Below are 11858 nucleotides of genomic sequence, written 5' to 3'. Positions count from 1 at the left end.
GTACCACGAGCCACCAACACTCTTGGAGTGTGGATTCATGCATCGTCATTGTTAGAGGAGCGTGAATTGGTAGATTCAAAGCACCCTGGTCTCCTATTCGCTCTTATATTGGCGATGAGGTAAACAGACGTCTGAGGTAAGAGATCTATTTAATCAAAGGTTCAATCTTCCTTGGTGTTTAATTCCTTTTCTCTTTTGGTTTGTTCTCTTTTCACCAAGTTATTGCTTGTATCCCATCGATTGTTGTCGATTGCTGGTGGTTGTCAAAGAAGAAGGGTGGTTGTAGGGGTGGTCTTGAAGCTACCAGTGATGGATGGTTAGTCTTTGAAGCTAGTTCACGGTGGGTCTTCACTGAAAAAGCTCATGGTGGGTCTTTGTTAGTGGTGAGGGCGTTGATTTCTGGTCAGGTTTTGGTTGCAACATGGTAGCGCTTTTATTTGTGGTGGTGGTGGTGCCTCTTTTTATGGCCAGAAGGCAAAACATTAGTAGTAAGAAGTGACGCCGTCAATAATGAGAAAGATGAATTGGGTTAGATCATGTGCGGTCGATTGTATGGTGATTAGTACTTAAAAATGTATTTTTATCAAGGTTTTATATCATCATTTTGCACTTAAAGTATCAATAACTCCTTAACTAGAGCATGTTTTATAATATCATGTCTAATACTATAAGATACCTTTAATTTATGGTAAATATTCATCTTAAATGCAGGCCTATCATATAAATAAAGGGATTGATTGATGAGTTTAACTACTAAAATTGAGAAGACAAAGAGAGGGCTAAGCTTAGAAAAGAGATGTTGGTTTAGTCCAAACTAGAACACTATTCAGTTATCGAGTCATATCTGGAGCTGTAGATCTTGGATTTCAATTTGGTTTTTATGGCTAGAAAGCTAAGACATAGGTCTAAAACATTCAAAAAAGTCCAAGCTCAATTTTGTTGTTTGGAAGTCCAAATCTTAGCATCAAAAGAGAAGTCAGAATCTGTCCTGCAATCTAGACACTGTTCAGTGTTCAGCCCATATCACAAGTTCTAGAAGTCCAAATGCACTAATTCTTTTTTTGTTGGAAATTTTAGACAAGTTCCTAGAACTTTCATGAAGACAATCTGTTCAAATTCAGACGTTAGCGATGACGTTTTTGTTTAGACAAGAAGATAAGGATTATCACCAAGTCAAGATGTGGCCACCCACTTAACAATTAGTCATCAAATCAATAGTTTCAAATTTTGGCCTATAAAAGGAGGCATTTTCCATGCATTTAGGCATCTTGATTTTCATATCAAAATCATGTTCTTGCTCTCTCTCTTTATAATTTTATAATGCTTAAGCTTTGTTTATATTAATCTCTTGCTTATGCTTTTCATTTCCTTTCCTTTACTTAGTTAACTTATATTTTATTTATGTTCTTATCTTGTTTATTTATGTTTCTCTCTTTTATTATGTTTAGCTAATTTATTATGTCATGGTGAAAAGGTTACACTAATGGTGTAAGAATAAGTATAGTATAAACTCAACATGGATTTTAATGTCTGATACTAACATGTTTTGTATTTGTTATCTTGTTCACTTTTAATACTTTGCTTGTTAAATGATTAATCTAGATTTATGTTGTATAACCCTTAGTACAACAAATACTTGGCACTTTCATAGCCCAACCATATGGTATAACTGACACCTGGGCTATGAAAGGAACTTGATTTATTGTTAACATAAGTTATAATCATGAACACCTGACAACATTTACAAGTATTAGAATTATTCGAATAAGACAACTAATGTGTAATCATGTTAAGAATTTATAATCCGATTGGAACCTCTTTTGTGTGTGGTTTCTAGTTGAGTAATAAAAAGAGTTTATATTATACTTATTTGAAAAACCATTAGTAGATCATATAACCTTGACAATTATTTTATCCTTGTTTAATCTTTATATCAATATCACATCTCAAAACTCTCTTCAACTCTTTTTCTGTTATTATCTATTTCTTTATTTGTAGTTTATACAGTTAAACCTCCCTGTGATTCGACCTCGGTCTTGCTGAGTTATTTATTATTTCGACACTCCTACACTTAGAAGAAAACATCAATTCTTTAGCCGTGTCATACGGTATTGATGTGAACTCACATTACTTGACAATCTAAATCATTTAATATCTTATCTAACAATCACGATCAAATTGACCTTAAATTAATCTGATAGCCATGACTTCTTGGGTAGTGACATATATCACCCAAGCTATAACAAATCTGTGAGCCTGTTTTTAGTAGACGGTATGATCGTTTTTTAAATGATCAACGGTCTGGATCTAATCAAACAAAAATGATCAATGGCCCTGATCTGTTAGATCTTTGATCTAATAATTTGTTATAATGTAATTATAGGCATACCGTTATAAACTCTATCATCTAGAACATTACACAACCAATCTCCAGTACCATAAGTAAGTCTACATCTTTCAAATCCTACCTTTTGATAAATGGGAATCTTCTTCAATTTAAATTACAATTCCAACTTTAATAACCATTTTATCTTTTCTTTTTTCAAAAAGTCTCCAACAAAGAAAGGAATTTTATCAAAATTAGGAACGCGTTTACAAAAATATTAACTACTACGAGTTAATTCTTCAGTGTATCGTTTGTCATAAACACCACTCTCCATATTGACATGATGCCCATATAGGTTTGCATGAATAGATGTAGGACTCGGTCTTCTTCGAGGTAAGTTTTTAGGCACGTCTCTCTCCTCGTCACTTTCTCTAATTGTGCCTCCCTTTTTCAGTTGATCCAAATAATTTGTGAAGTCGGGTTCTTCATTCTGCTTCTTACGCCCTCATAACATCACAAATAGCCTCCACTTCTTCATTATGAGATGGGAAGATGTTGCAAACGTCTTTATCCATCAAATATGCTAATCTACTCTAATACTAACAGACATAGTTTACAGAGAAAGATAGAAAATTAGGGTTTCTCAGGTCCTAAAAACTACATCCTTGAATCATGTAGAAAGAAACTAGAACTCCTCAAGTTCTAAATATTAGCCCTAAACTATAGTGAAAACTATGGACTGAAAAGTTTTAAATAAATTTTTGAATGATCAACTAAATAATTTGTGCTTTAAAAACAAGCTACAAAGTTATTTAAATAATAATTAAACTACCTATAGCTAATTAAAATAAAATCAAATCAAATTAAAAATTTAAAACTTGACTAAGAAAACAAATCTAAAAATAACTAGAAAAATAATAAAAATTCTGAAACAACATTTTATGGGTCTAATTTGAATATGATTCTAACCTTTTTATTATTATTATTATTATAATGAGTTTATCTTATACAGAGCAGTTTGGATATAATTCTATTCTTTTTATTATTATTATAATTAGTTGATCTCAAGTCTTATAGAATACGCTAGTTAATATATACTAGACGTCATGCCCGCGCGCTGCCACGAGTTTGTGGCATGTCTGTGCGTTGTCATGGACTTATGAAAAAAAACATAAAAAAAATCATATGGCGAAAGACTATTGCAATCTATAATGTTTTCAAGAAAAAAACTACAAAGATAATTTTAGAAAAAAAAACATAAAAAAATAAAAGGAAAAAAAAACCATGTAGAGAAACACTGTAACAATTTATAGTGTTTTGTGAGGAAATGTACAGTCGTAATTCTCAACCAGCTCAATATTTAAAAAAAAAATTGATAAAGATAATTTTATAAAAATCATAACAAAAAAAAACCATATGGTGAATGACTGTAGCAATCCACAATATTTTAAAGAAAAAAAAAGTATTAAGCTAAATTCTCAACCAACTTAATATTAAAAAAATAAAAGCAACAAAGATAATTTTGAAAAAAATCATATAAAAAAACAAAAATCATACAAAAAGAAAAAAGATCCATGTAGTGAAACACTATAGCAATCCACAATGTTTTGTGAGGAAAGCTATATTTATAATTCTTAATCAGCTTAATATTAAAAAAATAAAATCGACAAAGATAATTTTGGAAAAAATCATAAAAACCATGTAGGGAAACGTTGTAGCAATTCACAATGTTTTAAAGAAAAAAACTACAAAGTTAAATTCTTAATCATCTCAATATTAAAAAAATAAATTTGACAAAGATAATTTTAGAAAAAAATATGTAAAAAAACATTGTAGCAAAACAAAAATCATATGAGAAAACACTGTAACAACCGACAATATTTTAAAGAAAAAATTATAAAACTAAATTCTTAATCAGTTCAATAGTAAAAAAATAAAATCGACAAAGATAATTTTAAAAAAAAATAAAAAAAAATAAAACAAAAGGAAAAAGAAAAAACATGTGGGGAATGGGAAAAAAAAATACAATACTTTCACCAGAATATTAGTTAATATACAAAGCTTGTTTGACTTGTTGAAATTCTTTTTTGGACTTCTTGTCCATGTGCATTCCGCGTAACTTGACTCCTATAAATACCACCCAGACTCGGATTTAAAACAGTTGCCGAGTGCCTTCCTCTTCTTTGCACGATATAATTATGAGATTGCTATATTTGTGATTGTCTTGGTTATGGCTATCTATCTGTCCATGTTGTTTGGCATATGCTGATTGATTGGAATAACTTGAGCAGTGGCCATGTAAATCCACTGCCAGGAAGGCCTGTTGTTCATGATACCGCAAACAATTCTCTGTTCATACCCTTCTGAACCTCTTCCATATCAAATATGCTGCCTCCAATAAGGAACTCCCTCAGAGTGAGGTTTTAGCTTTGAATTTTTTTGAAAAGTCTGGGCACTTCTCTTCATAAAATGCAGTGTGCAGCTCAGCAAAATACAGTTTGCAGTCCCATAATATGATTTGAGTCATCGCATTCTACAAAGATACACTTACAAGAGAAATTTCTATCAGTTACTACAGAAACTTATGCTTCATATAGAGTACCTATAATGACCAAAACAAATCCCTCTCGAATCATGCATATAAATGCCAGCGTGCACGCATGCCCACTGCTAAAGTTATAGGCTCAAAGGAGGTTTCGTAATGAATTCTTCTCTTGATTTGTGCTGTTCCACCTCTTCCGTTTTCAGTTTGGTAATTTGTGGTGCGATTTCTAAAACTCAATTTATAACTCGAAGTCTTTCTTAGATGTTTAATGCTTAATGTTCAGTCCACTCGAAAAATGAAGAGGGAACAGTGGATAGGCACAAAAACTAGTGTACCGGAGTGCTCTGTAAACAGATCCCTACATGGAAGATTGTAATTAAACAAGAAATATGAGAAATAAAGTAAACAGTAATACCCAGGAAAACAACTGCCTTGACAGATCTTCAGAAAAACCAAGCTTGAAATCTGATCCCAAAACCTGCTGTCAGCTGAACAAGGACTTTCTTGAGCTTTGAAGTAGCATTTTTCTAAAGTTAAATTCTCTTCAGGAAAGCTTCTGGCCTCGCATATCTGTTCTTCCTGTGACGTTTAAATTGCACTGAAGATGTTTTACGTAACACAGCCTTCCAAACCATATCCACAGCATCACCGGCCTGGGATGGATAGCTATATTCAAAGTGAGGAGCAATTTCCTTTAATCGTTCCCACAACTTGGTCCACTGGTCTTTCTCAATTCTATGAAGAAGATCCAGTAAATACCCTTTCTTAACAGCATCAGATGCTCGAACAAATAGACAAAATTCTGAGTAGTCTAGGACATCTTCAAATGGTAGCTCAATGTCATCACTTATTATCACAGGAACACAATGACTTGCAATGGCATCAAACAGGCGATTGGAGGAAGGGGTATCCCCAGCAATATTCAGACAGAATTTGGATGAAGCCATCCCTTGGGCTGCTTTTTTAATTCCATTCCCTCGATATGTTCCAAATGTGAAGTGCACATCTTTCTCATCTTTTAGAAGGTAGTAAAGTTCTTGGCGAATAGCTCCTCCCTGAAAAGAAATACATTCAAAATGCAAAACCAATTTTATTGATATGGTGAACATAAAAATCACAAAACATGCATATAAAAAGTTCTTCCTGAAATAAAAAAATGCATGCTTCAAAAGATATCAAGAATAACCATGGAACCAATAGCTGCCAATTTTACATGCATCGCAGGGGTTTATGATTTTTGGAATTGCTGGACATCATCCAATGTGGGAAGGTCACAAAATGCATGCTTGCAAATACAACAAAGTCTAAATGGGAAGGTTTTCATCTTCTAGCATTGCAAAAGGCAGAGCTAATTTGGAAATGGTTCCCAGGATTCAGAATATGACATAAACCTATTCCTGTCATCTTAATTTGTGCAAATGGATGTACATTCAGGAACATTAGGAATGCGTGCTCCCCAGCAAAATCTTCCAAATTTTTAATCAAATGCGTAGTCTTTCAAATTTGATCTATAATATTCTTCTACATGACCAAGAATTAAAATTTTCATGAGCTGGATCATGGATTTGAGGACATGCATAGTGAAAACACAATGCAATTGCGTCCAAATTGTAACTTTAACCTAGAAGAACATATGGTAAAGATCACGTGTTGTCAGATAATCCATTCAACATCATCTAATATGAGAAATTTATCTGAGCAGTTTCCATCCACAGTAAGTAGAAAGCCAGAATCACATTGGAAAAACAACACAAGTTTGTATTCTACTATATATAGGTCCAGAATTCATATCAACCGAATGAATTTGGTTAAAATTCTCTTTTTTTCCCATCCATATCACAAGTATATATTAAGATCGGAATATATTTTAAATCATCAAAGCAACATCACGAAATAAATGCTCCAAAATAATAAAATGAGGGAGGCAGAGAAACATACGTCCTTTCTATAAATTGCTCCTTGGAAATGCATTAATATTGGTCTGCGGTCAAACTGAGCTGATTCACCACTCGGAATGGTCCTCACAACGTGCTTGTAAGGAGCAATTATATCTTTCCCAAGATTGGCAATTTCAACAGGGTATCTCCCAAAATCTGCAAGCACGAACATAGCTGAACCCAGCTTTTTTCTGGCATGTAACATGCTATTCGGATGATGGGCTACAATCAAATGATCGTTCCCCCCAAACCGCTTCCACTCATCCCGAGCCGTCAAAAATTGCACTAATTTAGTCTGCAGCATTTTGTTAACACTGACTTTCTCCTTTCCATGTAGTTTAGAATGCCGATTATAGCTTAGAGAAGAGAAAAACGGCACAAAAACAATATCTGCCTGACTAGAATTTTGCACTCTTACTGCGGTGCCCACCTTTGGAGTGTTTGATGCCAGAAGATCAAGGGTTAGCCAGTACTCCACACTATGCTGTAAATTCAACCCACCTGGGTATGGTGGGATACGACTGTGGCTGTCAACATTTGGCCAAGTTTGATTTGTATTTCCCTTCCAACCCAATAATCCAAAGTGAAACTCTGGAGGCAAATCATACACAAATACCTTCAGCTTTCGGAGAGCCTGGTTTCGACCACATGTTTTGTTTCTGTAGCATCTAGAAGCACCCACATTGGTGTTTGGACAAGACAAACTTCCACATCTCATTGACAAATTAGTATCAGTGGAAGAGAAGAAGGGAAATTTGACAAGTTCAGTTTGGGCATTGGGTTTCAAGAAAAATGATGTGTTATTAACAAGAATTAGCTTGAAAACTGATCTGGGAATGAAATGAGTACCGGGAAATTGAACAAGGGAAAAAGAAGAAAGGATCAAAAGGAAGATAGAGATGGTAATTAGAAAGAAAAGAGATCTAGAGAAGAACTTGGCTTTCTCAGACATGGAGAAAATTAAGGCAAAACATGCAAGATTAGAGGAACTAGAGCTAAAGAACAAGAGCAGGTTTCATGTGTGTATGGTTCCAAGATGAACGTGGTTTAGCTTCTAATGTACCCTTCCCCAACAACAAGAAGAGTTTTATTGGCTTTAAGATTTCAAACACCAACGCCACAATTCCAAGAACTGAGTTCCTTTCCAGAATGTGCATTGGAAAATACTCATCAGTCAAAAGGGAGTGTCCCTTCTTCCATGTTTTTATGGTTATACAGAAAGAAATAAAACAAATTTTGATCAAAAAGGATTAGTACACTAGAGAGAGTGATTAAATCAGATATACGGCGTAATATTCCTTGCAAAACACAACGAAATACCATAATGCATTGGTAAGACTCCCGGCCTCCCTCGGTTAAGAACTCTTTAAAAGGTAGATGCATGGCACTTTTCCCGTGTCCCCTGTGTCCAGATTGGCCTTTAGTATTTGAAAAAAAGCACCTCCTTTTACATGACTATGACTATTGAGCGCACTTTTGTCGTCTAACCGACCACCCACCTGCTAGCTGCTTCTCCACGAGCTGTTAAACTTGGATTGAGATTCAATTATTTTTTATAAAAATAAAAAAAATTATTTTAAATTAATTTTTTAATATTATTTAATATATTAATATTAAAAATACATTTTAAATGGAAATAGAAGATTAAAAAGAAAAGCAAAAAACAAATTCACAAAATTTAAACAAAAAAAAATAAAAATAAAATAATGATCACTAGATTTGAAAAAATTAACAAATTACAATTATGGATCCAATGATGAAATTGAAAATAAATTGAAATTTGACAAAAGAGCCAATAATAAAAATTAAAAAATTAGGATCAAAGTTCAAAAATCACTAAATGAGAAGATATTTTTGAAATTTTGAATGACCAACGTGAATTTTAAGGGGAGGAAAGAGAAAAGAGAAAAATAAAAAAAATGAGTTGTCGGTAATATACCATCGTATAAACAATGTCAGGCGCCACCTTGTATGGAAGGAGTGCCTCGATGCTTCCAACATGTAACGTCATCGTCTTATAAGATCGCAAGCACCTCCTACCCACTGGTCATAACTTGCTTACATTATCCAACTTTGATTTTTGAATTATATTTTATTTTTATTAAAATATCAAATTGTTTTTAGTCAACTTGATAATAACTAAAAAAATAAAATGAAAATACAAAAAACAATCATAAACGCCAGTTAAATAAGTTTTTCTTTTAAGGATAATTTAGTTGTTGCATTGTGGTTTAAAATAGGTAAAGACCTACTTGTCCTCGATCAATTTGGTCATGACTAATAGACCTTGTAAAAAGACTATTACCTTAAATAGCCAGTTCATCAATTTGGTTTAGATGGGCAAATTGGTCATTATAATGTTCCAATTAACCGTGAATCATCTCATAATGAATAATGTTTTTCTCTATCTAATTAGTTTTTGTTAATTGTAAGATGGTTTTAAAAGTCTAAAATAATGGTAGCATACAAGTTCTTCTCCCTCCCCTCTCCCCTTTAAATACCATCATAATATCTCAATCATTAATTTAATGGTTTTTTTATATATGGATCACTTCATTACAGGTCTCTAATATCTGGTCTCACCATTAAGATTTTTGTAGAGTTTTGAAATGCAACCCAAATGTTGTTTGGTAAAAATTCAAAATTTTATTTTTTTGCTTAAAATTTTTTTTTAATATTTTTGGATTATTTAAATTTGCTAATGTCAAAAATAAATTTTAAAAAATAAAAAAATATTATTTTAATATATTTTCTAGCAAAAAGCACTTTGAAAAGTAACAATTACCACAATTACAACACTCTAAAAGGATGGTAATGCTCCTACATCATTTATACTGGAAGAAATTGAACTTAAGATCTCTAGATATAATACCATATATGTAAGAACAAAATATCATTTGTTTTCCAAAACCTAGATTGATGATGATAACGAGTAAATTTATTCCTATATTCAGGAGATCATAACATCTTAGTTATAAATTCAATGGTTATTTATGTATGAGTTGTCCCTTTAAGAATTTCAAATACTTTTATGCAAGTCACCTCATCATAACTTTCATCACCATGATTTCCACCCAAGTCCTACTTCACAAAACAAAATCCTTATTGTTGATGTATAAAGCTAATAAGATTGACCCAACGACATCATTTCCTTGTTAGAGAAAAAAGAGAGATATAAAAAGAATATACCACATTATGCTTTTTCAAAGCATACGTTCATATGCAGTGAGCAAGCTAACAACAACTAACTAGCCTCAAACCTGAGATAAGACCTTGTGAGAAAACCTTGCCAAATTGCTTTTAGTGTTTGTTTGTCTTCGAAGTCACATATATGGTGCACCCTCAATCTCAAAGTGAAAAGCATCATTTTAATGCTTTTCACCTTGTCTTTAAGATTGCACCTAAATAAAGATTTTCACTTTGAAACTCAGGTGCAACCTCAAAGATAAATGCGCCTTTAATGCCTCTATATTAGGTTACATGCCCGCATGACTAAGCCTAGTGTTACGCCGTTTATCCAGGGCTAGTGGTGATCTTTTTCCTTATGTGGGATTTTTTACTAAAATCATTAAAACATAAAACTGCCTTAAAAATAAAAGGGAAAGGTTATTCAAAACTACATAGGCTAGATGCTCTTTAAACTTAATACTAATCACACTTGACCTTAGAAGTTTAAACCCAAATACAACAACACTACAACACAAACACGTGGTTCATCTAGCAAATGTTTGTCTCATATTTTAGAGAGGAAGAAAAAGCATAAGGTAGGGTTTTCTTTAATTAAAATTAGAAATGGTGGATAGAAAAAGAAAGCCTTTAATCTAATCTTGTTCTCCAGAACAAAAACCCTCATAAACTTTGTCCTCGGTTCCTCTCCACTTAATACCATTTATAGTGAACAAAATTGATTCTTACTCGCAACAAACAACATCTCTCTGTCATTGAATTCGTAGCTACCGGCAGGAATTCTTTGATTACCAAGGAAAAACTAGCTTTTTTTTTTAATCATTATGCTCTCCTAGCCATTTTCACTTTCCTTATTAAGAGACTCTCAATTACTTCTTTTTATTCTCTAGTAATTGATTGCTTAACATAACTTTCCTTATAATAATAAGTAAAAGAAGATGAATTTGCTTGATTAATTGATTTGTTTTGGAATAATGATAATACTAATAATAAATGCTTATCAAGAATGTTGAGGCAAACATAGAGAGAAGTGTTGAGGTTATTGCTCTAGAGAATGAGGTGAAATTTAATGTGAAACTAAGAATTTCTTCTACTATGATGTGTTCATTTCCATGTTGTATTTTTCCTTCTGACAACCCCTTTTTATTATTTCACTGCCAAATTGGTGGAGTTTTGTAAGAAAACATACTCGTATACAACTTCCTTAAACTCTTTATTGTTTTAATGACTTATAACGTAGAATACATAGTATTTATAGGCTTAATAGAAAATTCTAGTGATCGCTCTTACATATATCAAAAATGACTCTGACAAATCTCAAAAGTAATGAACTAAATACTTATTTGAATGTGTTTCTAATCATATTGTAAGTACCTTGTATCAATTACTCTTGTTGATATTCATATAACAAGTTTAGTGCTCAACATTCTTCTCTCTTAAACTTGTTTTTTTTTTTTTTGAGCTATGACTCCATGTTTCTTATGCAAATGATGAAACATAGTAGATTTAAGAGGCTTTGTGATATATTAGTGACTTGATCACTTGTTCTTACATGAATCAGCTCAATTTTTTTTCCCTTTACATGCACTCTTATGAAATGCAAAAGAGCATTAATTTGTTTCGAATGTTCATGATGAACTGAATTCTTGCCTAATGTAATAGCTGATTTATTATCAACATCAATCATGGTTATTTTTTTTACTGCTACTGCAATTCTTAAAGTAATTTCCTCAACCAAATAGTATGACAAACACACGAAGAAGCTACAATATATTCTATTTCACAAGTTGAAAGTGCAATAATATATTAGTTCTTAGAAGATTGTGTGAATGCTGTTTCACCCAAGTAAAATACAAAGCCATTA

General features: G+C 32.5%; 1 protein-coding gene across 1 annotated transcript; it reads right to left on the bottom strand.

The window, feature by feature from the left end:
• Positions 1-5094: 5094 nt before the first annotated feature.
• On the bottom strand, positions 5095-8141 carry LOC133691328 (probable arabinosyltransferase ARAD1). The gene is made up of 2 exons (XM_062111781.1): positions 6810-8141; positions 5095-5926 (listed from the first exon to the last, which is right to left on the bottom strand). The coding sequence occupies exons 1-2, from the start codon at positions 7758-7760 to the stop codon at positions 5405-5407; spliced, it is 1473 nt and encodes a 490-aa protein (XP_061967765.1). The 5' UTR covers positions 7761-8141; the 3' UTR covers positions 5095-5404.
• Between the last annotated feature and the right edge of the window lie 3717 nt (positions 8142-11858).

Source organism: Populus nigra, chromosome 4 (genome assembly GCF_951802175.1).
Source record: "Populus nigra chromosome 4, ddPopNigr1.1, whole genome shotgun sequence".
Classification (NCBI taxonomy): Eukaryota; Viridiplantae; Streptophyta; class Magnoliopsida; order Malpighiales; family Salicaceae; genus Populus; species Populus nigra.
The sequence above is the reverse complement of the archived record's forward strand: the minus strand, read 5'-3'. Positions and strand labels throughout refer to the sequence as shown.